The sequence below is a fragment of the Python bivittatus genome, unplaced genomic scaffold, assembly GCF_059951505.1.
Source record: "Python bivittatus isolate LINGU-HERP-01145 unplaced genomic scaffold, Pbiv_v1 ctg000960_np1212, whole genome shotgun sequence".
NCBI classification, from domain to species: Eukaryota; Metazoa; Chordata; class Lepidosauria; order Squamata; family Pythonidae; genus Python; species Python bivittatus.
In genome coordinates this window covers 9,214,003-9,226,624 of record NW_028277124.1, presented here as the reverse complement: position 1 = coordinate 9,226,624, position 12,622 = coordinate 9,214,003, and the positions used below count along the sequence as shown (strand labels likewise).

Genomic DNA, 12,622 nt, shown 5'->3' with positions numbered 1-12,622 from the left:
TGTGATGCAGTTGCAGAGGATAAGAAATAGTATAGTAGTATCTGCAGCTTGAGACATTTTCTCTCCAGCTCTTGTGTGCCTACAGCCCCAGATCGTTCCTCAGATGATATTCTGACTAGACCACAGTCTGGTATCAACATGTGTGCATGTGTATGGCAGGGAGTCGGGGAGAGGCATAAATGGTTTCTGCATCATTCTCTCAAGGAACATGGGAGCCTAAGGGCACAGCTAACCTGAAACTGGCCATAGAGATGCTGGACATCTTTATAAGAAAATCAGGGGAAAGTATCCTGTAGGGAGAGTGGCAAGTCCATTTCTGGTCCTGTCCCTGATCAGTCTCAGAGTTTGCCACATAGGGTTAATCCCCCTTCCTGCAAATCTTCTAAGGCAGTCTGGCTGATCCATTACCTCTCTTATTCTTGTACTAAAAAGTCTCAGGCAATAGCTTTCTATGGAGGGATAAAGTTAAGGTAATGCTTCCACTGGGGTCCTTGTGGCCAAGTAAGACATTCTAGCCCCTACCAATTGGCTAGGAGGATTTCAGCTGCCTGGGTTTGAATTCAGTGGCCATGTGCATAGATGAGACAATGGCAATGGAAGTGGCACATGGAATAGCACATTTTTAGAATGAGCAATAATAGATAGGATGTGGCTTCCATTTCATCACATGCTATTTGGGTTATTTTCTTCTAGGATGCAATCTTTTTTACTAGATCATGTGGTTCAGGTATAGACCTTCCAAGGCCTAACTGGGGAACTAAGGGCCTCATAAGCACAAGAGTTGCTGGGAGTTGGGTGGCATATAAATTTAATAAATGATTATGGGGATGAAGAAAAAACAGAGGGTTCTGTCACTGAGCTTCCTTTCCTGGGCAAATAACTGGATTCTGCTACTGGGTTGTTGTATTTATCCAAGGACAAGCCAGCCACCACTAAACTGCTTTTCAAAAAATCCATTAACCACAACAACTCCACTGAAAACAAGGGTTCACTTCAATCCCTGAATCTGTTTTTCTCTTTACCAACTGTACCTTCAACTTGTCTGGATTTAATTTCAGCTTGTCTTCCTCATCTAGCCCATCAAGATTAGACAATGTTCAAAGATACTGACTACTTCCTTGGGGTTAGAAGATAGGGAGAAGATATTTTACTCCAAAAGCTCTGAATTTCCTCAGTCAGCACTTCCATGTAGGTATTCATTGGCATAGAGGATAGTAGAATTGTGTGGGACGGTATTTTCTGGGCATATCCCAACAGGAAGGACTAGATCCACTGCAAAATGATGACAATAAAGACCTAAAGCCTCCAGAGAGCCCAAAAGGATACCATGACTGATGGTACTGAAAGACATCAAGAGGTCCAAGAGAATTACCAAGGTCATACTCTCCCCATCTAGTGTCCAGGAACATAAGTCACCCATCAAGGTGATCCAATGTAGAGGAAATAGGGAATGACCTTGAAAGGCAGGAGGAAGAGTTGCTACCAAGGCAACAGTCAGATAAGCTGGACTTCAACCCAGGCCAAGAAAATAACTTGAGAAAACATCTCAGACAAGCCCCTCCCTAGTTCACACAAAGATAAGGTAGGGGGAAGCACATTCAGACTTGCAAGATTCTGTTACTATAGCTATTACAATAAAAGTAGTCCTGACCTATATGCCATTGGTTTCTTAGTCTGGTCTACTTTGTAGGACTGACACCCAAGCAGTTTCAGTGCTATATCCCAGATGAAATTCCAATTAAAATGGATCTAAATAACATTACAGCTAAGCTGTGGAAATGCTGTTTCTGTCCATGTCTACGAGTGACAGTAGTGCTTCTGTCAAACATCTGAGAGAGTGTGATTTGAATGCAGAAATCCAGATTATATGCTTATATCTTCCTCTTTCTATTGCTAACTTTGGAGTTCTTTCTTACACAATAGTGTTGCAACCATATCCTGTACTGGGAGTATCTCAAAGGGCTAGTGAAGGAACATCAAGTGCTCACAAAAGAATTAGAGGTGGACTGTTAAGAAAAATTTACAGCTGGTAAAGACAATATATCTTCTGCCTTTATTACGCCTGGAAGGAAGGGCACAGCATTGTCAATAAGGAACTGTGTTGTGGATTAATTTTCTTTCTCCACCAGGCTGGACATCCTGGCAGCAGGAGAAACTAAGCTATAGATCGTGCAGAAACAGATTTTAACATTTGTAGCACGGTAAGTTTTATTGTTGCAATGTATTTTTTTCTCTTGCCAGTTTTTCTCCTAGCAGAACCACATGCTTGCATGTTTTCTGTAAGGTAACCTCTTCTTATTTTCTAAGGCTAGAGAATGTGGAACTATAAATCAATAACTACCAATGGAGGCGAATATGGACAGATATAACCATAATTTTAACTGGGAAACTGTCAGCATTTTAGACCAAGCAAAATCCAAAAATGCAAGGGAATTCTTGGAAGCTTGGTATTCAGACAAAACAGTACAAAATACAAGAAAAGCCATTTGTTCCACATGTACCAGAGACAGTCACCAATATGCTAGCACGTGTCAGCTATCTGCATGAGTACAATGAGCAAATTCTCTACTTTGGCTGGGGTTAATAGGCTGTTGTTGTTGTTGTTGTTGTTTAGTCGTTAAGTCGTGCCCGACTCTTCGTGACCCCATGAACCATATCGCGCCAGGCCTTCCTGTCCTTCACTGCCTCCCTGAGTTTGCTCAGTTTCATGCTCATTGCTTCAGTGATGCTATCTAACCATCTCATCCTCTGCCGTCCTCTTCTCCTTTTGCCTTCAATCTTTCCCAGCATCAGGGTCTTCTCCAAAGAGATCTGTCTTCGCATTAGGTAACCAAAGTATCTGAGCTTGAGCTTCATTATCAATCCTTCCAATGAGCAATCAGGGTTGATTTCCTTTAAGATTGACTGGTTTGACCTCCTAGCAGTCCAGGGGACTCTCAAGAGTCTTCTCCAGCACCACAGTTCAAAGGCATCAATTCTTCGGTGCTCAGCCTTCTTTATGGTCCAGCTCTCACAGCCATACATTACTACTGGAAAAACCATAGCTTTGACTATGCGGATCTTTGTCGGCAAGGTGACGTCTCTGCTTTTTAATATGCTATCTAGGCTTGCCATAGCTTTCCTCCCAAGGAGCAAGCGTCTTTTAATTTCATGGCTGCAGTCTCCGTCTGCGGTGATCTTGGAGCCCAAATAAATGAAGTCTGTTACTGCTTCCATTCCTACCCCTTCTATTTGCCAAGAATTGATGGGTCCAGATGCCATGATCTTAGTTTTTTTAATGTTGAGTTTCAAGCCAGCTTTCGCACTCTCCTCTTTCACTCTCATCAAGAGGCTCTTTAGTTCTTCTTCACTTTCTGCCATTAGGGTGGTATCATCTGCATATCTGAGGTTGTTGATGTTTCTCCCTGCAATCTTAATTCCGGCTTGTGATTCTTCCAGCCTGGCATTTCTCATGATGTACTCTGCATATAGGTTAAATAAGCAGGGTGACAGTATACAGCCTTGTCGTACTCCTTTCCCTATTTTGAACCAATCGGTTGTTCCATGACTGGTTCTAACTGTTGCTTCTTGGCCCGCATACAGATTTCTCAGGAGACATGTAAGGTGGTCTGGTACTCCCATCTCTTTAAGAATTTGCCACAGTTTGTTGTGATCCACCCAATCAAAGGCTTTTGCATAGTCAATGAAACAGAAGTAGATATTTTTCTGGAAATCTCGTGCTTTCTCCATGATCCAGCGAATGTTGGCGATTTGATCTCTAGTTCCTCTGCCTCTTCGAAACCCAGCTTGTACATCCGGTAGTTCTCGGTTCATGTATTGCTGAAGCCTAGCTTGTAGGATTTTGAGCATAACCTTGCTAGCATGTGAAATGAGTGCAATTGTGCGATAGTTTGAGCATTCCTTGGCATTGCCCTTCTTTGGAATTGGAACATAAACTGACCTTTTCCAATCCTGTGGCCACTGTTGCATTTTCCAAACTTGCTGGCATATTGAGTGCAGCACTTTAACACCATCGTCTTTTAGTATTTTAAATAACTCAGCTGGAATACTGTCATCTCCACTAGCTTTGTTGTTAGCAGTGCTTCCTAAGGCCCACTTGACTTCACTCTCTAGGATGTCTGGCTCAAGGTCAGTGATCACACCAGCGTGGACATCAGGGACATTAAGATTTTTCTTGTATAGTTCTTCTGTGTATTCTTGCCACCTCTTCTTAATCTCTTCTGCTTCTGTTAGGTCCCTGCCTTTTTTGTCCTTTATCATGCCCATCTTTGCACTAAATGTTCCTTTGATATCTCCAATTTTCTTGTAGAGATCTCTAGTCTTCCCCATTCTATTGTTTTCCTCGATTTCTTTGCATTGTTCATTTAAAAAGGCCTTCTTATCTCTCCTTGCTATTCTCTGGAAATCTGCATTCAATTGCTTATATCTTTCCCTTTCACCCTTGCTTTTTGCATTCCTTCTTTCCACAGCTATTTGTAAAGCCTCATCGGACAGCCATTTTGCTTTCTTGCATTTCTTTTTCTTTGGGATGGTTTTAGTTGCTGCCTCCTGTACAATGTTACGGACCTCCGTCCATAGTTCTTCAGGCACTCTGTCTACCAAATCTAATCCTCTAAATCTATTCATCACCTTCACTGTGTACTCACAAGGAATATGATTTAAGTCATACCTGAGTGGTCTAGTGGTTTTCCCTACATTCTTCAATTTAAGCCTAAATTTTGCAGTAAGAAGCTCATGATCTGAGCCACAGTCAGCTCCTGGTCTTGTTTTTGCTGTCTGTATAGAGCTTCTCCATCTTTGGCTGCAAAGTATATAATCAATCTGGTTCAGTATTGACCGTCTGGTGATGTCCATGTGTAGAGTCGTCTCTTGTGTTGTTGGAAAAGAGTGTTTGCTATGACTAGCTTGTTCTCTTGACAGAACTCTATTAGCCTTTGCCCTGCTTCATTTTGTACTCCAAGGCCAAACTTGCCTGTTATTCCGATTACTCCTTGACTTCCTACTTTAGCATTCCAATCCCCTATGATGAAAAGGACATCTTTTTTTGGTGCTAGTTCTAGAAGGTGTTGTAGGTCTTCATAGAAGCGGTCAACTTCAGCTTCTTTGGCATCAGTGGTTGGGGCATAGACTTGGATTACTGTGATACTGAATGGTTTGCCTTGGATACGCACTGAGATCATTCTGTCGTTTTTGTGGTTGTACCCCATTACTGCCTTTCCCACTCTCTTATTGACTATGAGTGCAACTCCATTTCTTCTAAGGGTTTCTTGCCCACAGTAGTAGATACAATGGTCACCTGAATTAAATTAACCCATTCCCATCCATTTCAATTCGCTGATTCCCAAGATGTCGATGTTCAATCTTGTCATCTCATGTTTGACTACATCCAGCTTGCCTTGGTTCATAGATCTTATGTTCCAGGTACCTATACAATATTGTTCTTTACAGCATCGGACCTTCTTTTCGCTTCCAGATACATCCACAGCTGAACGTCCTTTCGGCTTTGGCCCAGCCGCTTCACTCTTTCTGGAGCTACTTGGAATTGCCCTCCGCTCTTCCCCAGTAGCATATTGGACACCTTCCGACCTGAGGGGCTCATCTTCTGGCGTCATACCTTTTAGCCTTTTAACATTGTCCATGGGGTTTTCTTGGCAAGGATACTGGAGTGGGTTGCCATTTCCTTCTCCAGTGGACCACATTTTGTCAGCACTCTCTGTCATGACCTGTCCGTCTTGGGTGGCCCTGCACGGTATAGCTCATGGCTTCACTGAGTTACACAAGCCCCTTCGCCACGACAAGGCAGTGATCCATGAAGGGGTAATAGGCTGTATAATTAGTCAAACTACAAATTTCAATCTATAATCCACTTATTCAGATCCAGACTGATCTAGAATAAAAGACTCATGAAATGAAGCAGTAAACCAATTTGCTCACAACATGGCTACTCTTTAAATAAGAAATTGGCAAAGATTGCTCTGTCACATGTTATAGAATACATTTCTTGTACAAAACAAGACATACAACATTTATTTCTGCTTGGAGAAATACTCTTTACTCTGCTTGACATCTGGCTTGATAGTGTCACTACTTGGTTGCCAACCAGCTGGGCACACTTTTCCATGCTTGTCTGTAAACTGAAAAGCCTGAACTAGCCTGAGTGTTTCATCAACTGAGCAACCAACAGGCAGATCATTGATTGTGATCTGCCACAAGCAATTACAGGTTTGTGTCAGAAACCAGGAGAATGCGCATACTGCCTAGTCCACCCTGTTTTTTGGGAGTGTTGATCCAGGCTAGATGACAAAAGTGCGAATCAACAGAAGCACCAATCACCTCACAATTTATCTTCTTAAATTCATCAGAACAGTCACTGAATGAAATAATTTCAGTTGGGCAAACAAAGGTGAAGTCAAGTGGATAGAAGAAGAATACAACATATTTCCCTTTGAAGTCAGAGAGTTTAATGTCTTTGAATTGCCCATCTGGCATTACTGCTGTGGCTTTGAAGTCTGAGGCTAGTTTCCCAATGAAAGCATTTCCTACCGACATTCTGACTGAAGCTAAAGTGAAACAACAGAAAACCCGACCAGCCCAAGCTAGAATCTGGTATTCAGACAAGGCAGCAATCAACAGACACATAGAGATAAACAGCATCTACACAAAAGATCAGAACAGCTCCTCACCAGCAATTATCACCCAGATAAGCAGAGGTTACCACAGGGCACACAAGCAAGCAGCAAACAATACCCTAATCAAGGAAATACCAGAGGAGCAAAACAAAACCCCCACCCCCACCAGCACTGGCAAGGGAGGCCACAGCACATAAAAAGAGAGCAAACCCCATCCCATTCTAGCACTGAAGATGTTACCTAGCCGGGTAATGAAACGTTTGCAGGAAAAGAACCAAGCTCAGAGAACCCCAGGGACTCCACAAATCAATAACTGTTACGTCTCCAATGTAATTTGTGAAACATTTATGTTAATCTAATTTGCCAAGAAAGTTTGCTTTACTATTTGAGAGAAACCCCAGGGAAAGTTAGATACCCTGCCCCTGGGTGCTTCCAGAGGAATGTTTTAAATTTTATGCTGACTCTCCCATCATTGCCAGGGAAATAATTCAAGAAAGACAAGACAAAAATGTGAGATGTTTGTTAATACATGTTGCTCCCATGTTTACGGACCTTTTCTCTGTCCAGGCAGATAAGGATGAAAGGATAATCATCTACTGATTAGAAAATCATGCAGAAGCTTTTCTTTTCTTTTCTTTCTTTCTTTCTTTTTTTGTAGGTTTTACATCATGGGCAGATTTCAGGCCTTCATGTTCTTCCTTCTTTTGGGGCTGAAACTTTCCAAAGCAGAAGGCAACTGTATCTTTGTAGAAGTCCAACAGCGCTGTACTTGTTCACTTCTAAACCAGACAGAATTAAAAAATGTTGCTGTATGCCTCCTAGCTGCTGAGTATGAACTTAAAGGAGGAAATCTGGAACAGTTTGTAGACTTTTCTGAAATCAAGCCAGATTCAAATATAGTTGGCATCCTGAGAGCCGTGCAAGTAAAAAAGCTCATTTTTACTGACCTCTTTGTGCCAGAGGTTCTCTTACCAGGAGCCCTGGAATTTATTTCCTATACTCCTCTCGTTTCAGAACTTGAATTTGTTAATTGCACTTTCCTTAGACTTGAACGGTGGCAATATACAGGACCCTTGGATCTGAAGGTTACCTCTCTGTATTTCCACAAAGTGATTGCTGCCCCTCTGGATGAGAGATTTGATATATCCAGTCTGAACAGGTGGCTGGAGACCCTGAAGAATCTGACACTGACAGAGTCACAAGTTACATCCATCCCTTGCAAGGTTGGCAGAGTATTCACAGCATTATATTTTTTGGATATTTCAGGAAACCATTTCCAGGACCAGAGCATAAACTCAACATTCTGCAAAGGTGCTTTCCCACAGCTTCAAGTATTAAAACTAAATCACAATAATTTGACCTCTTATGAGACTTTGTGCAAGAGTCTTAGTAATTTTGGTATGCTTACTCACTTAGATTTGAGTCAGAATGACTTCCTGCCTGGAGCCTTCTCCTTCCACTGTACATGGCCACAATCACTTCAGATTTTTAATTTATCTAACACAGGATTAGAACATGTGGATAGATTACTGCCTCCCAACATTAAGGTATTAGATCTGAGTGCCAATAACATCTTTACTCTAGATCTCACACACTCTGGTTTGAAAGAGCTCTACTTGTCCAATAACAGACTTCAGACAATCCCCTCAGTCCATCAGCTTCCTAATCTGGAGGTCCTGAATTTAGATGGAAACTGCATGTCAAGGTTACAGAGCAAGGATCTACTGTATTTGAAACATTTACAGAGCTTAAGAGCTGGCCACAATCTCTATAACTGTTCTTGTACTTATTATATCAGGGAAATCCAAGACTTAGCAGCCAAAGAATCCTTGCTGCTTGATTGGCCTCAGGATTATGTATGCAAGTCCCCTCCTATTTATCAGGACTATCTGGTAAAAGATGTGCCTGTATCACTACTATATTGCAATAGGACCCTGATCAGTCAAGGCTCAGTAGTCATCCTATTGATGTGCCTTTCCCTTGTTCTTAATTTGCTTCCAGTGTAGCCATGAGAATGCTAATTGCAGTGCTTGAGGATGGGACTGGTTAAGCATTTTTCAAAAGTGATACAGTATCAGTATAGAACGGTAAAGAACAGCATGCTTATTTGAAAATATTTCATGTTGATATTTGTTTGTCATCAAGTCTCACCAGCTGGCAAGACAACCACCACCAGTTATTTTCCTCAAAGTTGTGAGGAGTGTTTGGATGGGTGGTTGGAACTCATAATTCTCTCCAGGCTTTTCCAAAAGAATTAAATAGTACTTTGCACTTCAACATGGTGAATTAACTTCCCAGAGGTTAAAACTAAAGATAAAAAGGGGGGAGGAGAGACACACACAGCGTGAAGTGGGAGGGAATTCTCACAACATACCTCCCAATCCCTCTGGTGATCTGCCACCTGTTAGGTTATTTTTTAACACAGTAAAATATTCAAAGGATTGGTGTACATATTTTCAAGAATTGTCTTACTTTTTTTATGTTAGCTGCAATTAAAAAAAACATTTTGTAAAAAGAATAGAAGCATACTCTGTGAAGAGGTTTAGGAAAACTTCTACTGGAGTTTGCAGGTCTGTAAAGATCCATCTTATTTCACATGTACAATATTATGGTATAATTGACATATAAGCAGCTGTTAATATGGATGCAAATTGATTAATATATTGTAAAATCAAATAATAAGCCCCCCCCCCATTCCAATTAATACTCTGCTGTTAGTAATGCAGGTGTTTCATGAGGCATTTTTCAGTAGAGACATGACATAAAAAATGTCTAATCTAGAGAGTAGTTGAAATTTGGACAGACCATTCGATCTTCCAGTTCTTTCCTGTGTGTCTTGTACAGCTTTTGCTAATTCACTTGGTTAATTCTATCATATCTTGGAAATATTTGTCCCTGAACCATCTCCTGAAGATTTATTGTGATTATTTCTAAAATGTGGGCATCCTTGACCTAAAAGAATACATCCACCTGAATAAGGAAAAGTGGTTTCCCATAGGTCATGGCAACTACAGAAGGCATCATGGCTGATGGGAAAGATCCTTACCTTGGAGTGCTAAATGGCCGTCCATTGCATGTGGATCTACGGGCACATCAGACTGCAAGACAAGGCATTACTTGTGTCAAGATATTCACTGTGCATACGAGCATCAGATTGTCTGCTTTCACTTCACCCATTCTTTATGCCACAGTCTCTCCTTCTGAAACATGCACTCACCTGGTAATCTTGCACTCTTGGAGAGGCATCTATAATGGTAATGGTAAACTAATCTGCTTACTCTAATTTGGAAGCAATCCTCCAATAATTTTAAGATGATCTTTGAAAGGAGTTATGGGGGGGAAAAGATAATTTTTGCAAAAGAGTGAAATGATACATGGTGATTTAACTTCATGGAGGATAAAAATGAGGCTGAGAAAGTAAGCTTGGAGGATCAGGAAAAGTATTAACTCATTAGAACTCACCTAAGAGAAGAACCATTCCCAGGAAGGCAGACGCATTTGGACATGTCCCCATTTTTGAATAATCTAATAAACCAATCATGAGAACCTAGATTTTTTCCCAAGTACAGTATAGGAAGAAATGCAATAGAGAAGATTTAACCTGTCTCAAATGTCAAATATCTACTTTTGTAGTGTCTCACTCTTTAGTATCCATTTTTTAAAAAATGCAACACTGATGTTACTACTATAGGTGGTGTTTCAGAACAAGCTTCAGTGAAGCTTGTAGCTGTATCTGAAAACAGCTTCTAAATAGTCTTTGAAAGGTATTTTGCTGAATGATCAACAGTTTATTAGACAGATGGAAGAAGAGATGGCAGATTTTCTCAAAATAGGTGTTGTGGGATGCTCCAGAAGCAATGATTTGAAATTATCTCATTGCATACACTTCATATGAAGAACCAGCTCTAGCTAACATTAAATACTTCAATAGTAAGCAAAAAAAAAAAATGTTAACTTAAAATGTATCCTACTCTTCTGAACAATAGGTCACTTGTTTTCTGTTAAATGTGAATTTAATGCTCTACTGGGGAACAGGTGAGAAACCTAGTAAATTATTAGCTTTTACATATAAATGAATTAAGCAGTATACTATATTTTGTTTGAACCCCACATAGGAAAAGGTACTGTATACTGTACTAGTTCTAGATCTACCATTCAACAATGTTTTTTTAGTATCTTGTGTACTGCTGTAATTCTTTGTCATATAATGATATACTTTTTTACAGAATGAGAAACATTCACAGCTAAGACCGACCAGATCACATTACACTTTTTCAAGGAATATTGAATATAATTAAAGCCATGGACCTGGGGAAGACTCTTAACTTTCCAATAGATTACAGTAGTATAAAAAGTTTTATTAGACGGTTTTTAAATCTCCTGTGTTGCCTCCTATTTCATTAGCGATATATGATAAAGCTTTTAAATAATCCCTTCTATCCTCGACTTTTATTTGAGAACATTTGAGAAAGGTCCTGCTGTGCATTTCAACTATAAACTTATTTCTTTGATAAAATCTTAGTATTCATACAATGTCTGTATAATGAAACTTGAGCTTTCTTCTATTATTCAGGCACTTTATACTGGATTTAGAAGGGGCCATCAAGAATTGCAAACTGATATAATAGCTTCAACCATTATAATCCAACAATGACTATACTTTTGGATATTGATAATATTCAAAATTTTGGGATATTGTAGATTTTTATAGTATCTGAAGCTGGCTTTGATTGAGTATAAGTTTCCCAAAGTTTTGGCCTACAATAAACTTGGCTTATTCAGCTCCTAAAACATAAATGGCATGTTGTCTCTTTTTTAAACATGTCAAGAGGGCTTCTATCACCTTTCCTTTCTAATCTGATCTTACAGATTCTTTCTGGGGAATGATAGACCACAGACAAGAAGTGATTCCCCCCCCTCCTTTGTTAGGGGGAGGATTGTATTGTGCAAAAATAAAGATTTGCTTTTCAAAAACTCTGAGGTTATATCCATTTATTTCTAGAGTCCTGTGGTGGTGCTTTATTTTTTTATTCCTGTATCTCTTTTTCCCCCCTCTTTTTCTCAGATTTACCTTTACTGTATTTCTGAGCCTTATTTCTATATTAGATATATATTTTTATATCTTCTATATTATTATTATCCCACTTTTTTTTTTTGCCAACTCAAGGCAGCAAACATACCTAATTCTTCCTGCCTATTTTTTTCCCCACAACAACAACCCTGTGAGGTGGGTTGGGCTGAGGGAGAGTGACTGGCCCAAAGTCACCGAGCCGACTTTCATGCCTAAGGCGGGACTAGAACTCACCTGATTTCTAGGCCACCACCTTCACCACTACACCAAACTGGTTTTCATGTTTATCCTATATTTCCCTAAGTTTCTAGGAATTTCTATACGTGTATCATATCTAGGCTCTATCAGGTTGTTTTCCTCCTCTCTCCCCTTTTTCATGGGCAGGCTTGAATAGACCACATCTGGCTTAATTATTGGGCCCTGGCCTTGGCTGCACTCCCAGATGTAAAGGGCAGAGAAAATAAGGTCCCTTTCTGCTCCGACTGAGTCCTTTCCCATCTTTGGCTGCCTGGGGGGCTGCCTCGTTGACGTTTTCTAGGGTCTGGGCCTCAGTTGCCCCTAGCCTGAACTGGCCTTGGTGGCTTCTTCCTGGGAGAGGGAAAGTGTGCTACTGGGCTCTGCTGCTCTTCTTAGTTCTCCACCGCTCTCACTGGGACCTCCTGCCATAAAGAAGCACTGCCATTCTTTTCCAGCATGGCTCACTTGGGAACTGAGCACCACAGGACAAAACGGAAGAGGGGCAAAGTGTAGACACTTTCTTTATAGGCAGAGCCACTTCAAGGAATTGGGAGCCCACTGCAATAGCAGGTTTGGAGCCACCCCATGCCACAGGCCTAGGTTAACGTTGCAAATCTTGTTCTGTAAGACATCCAAACTCTCTATTCAGAAGAGAATGCCAGCAGAACTGGAACTAAACATCGAA

At 40.7% G+C, this 12,622-nt stretch overlaps 1 protein-coding gene and 1 pseudogene across 1 annotated transcript; one reads left to right on the top strand and one right to left on the bottom strand.

The window, feature by feature from the left end:
* The first annotated feature begins 1,945 nt into the window (after nucleotides 1–1,945).
* On the top strand, nucleotides 1,946–11,575 carry CD14 (CD14 molecule). The gene is made up of 3 exons (XM_088131425.1): nucleotides 1,946–2,029; nucleotides 2,130–2,201; nucleotides 7,288–11,575. Exon 3 carries the CDS (start codon nucleotides 7,298–7,300, stop codon nucleotides 8,633–8,635), a length of 1,338 nt encoding a protein of 445 aa, XP_087987551.1. The 5' UTR covers nucleotides 1,946–2,029; nucleotides 2,130–2,201; nucleotides 7,288–7,297; the 3' UTR covers nucleotides 8,636–11,575.
* LOC112541846 (peroxiredoxin-1 pseudogene) lies at nucleotides 5,933–6,731 on the bottom strand (annotated as a pseudogene).
* Nucleotides 11,576–12,622: the final 1,047 nt, after the last annotated feature.

What these genes read in the sequence shown, in the direction of transcription:
- CD14 (XM_088131425.1), top strand. Translation starts at nt 7,298, where the DNA reads ATGGGCAGATTTCAGGCCTTCATGTTCTTCCTTCTTTTGGGGCTGAAA.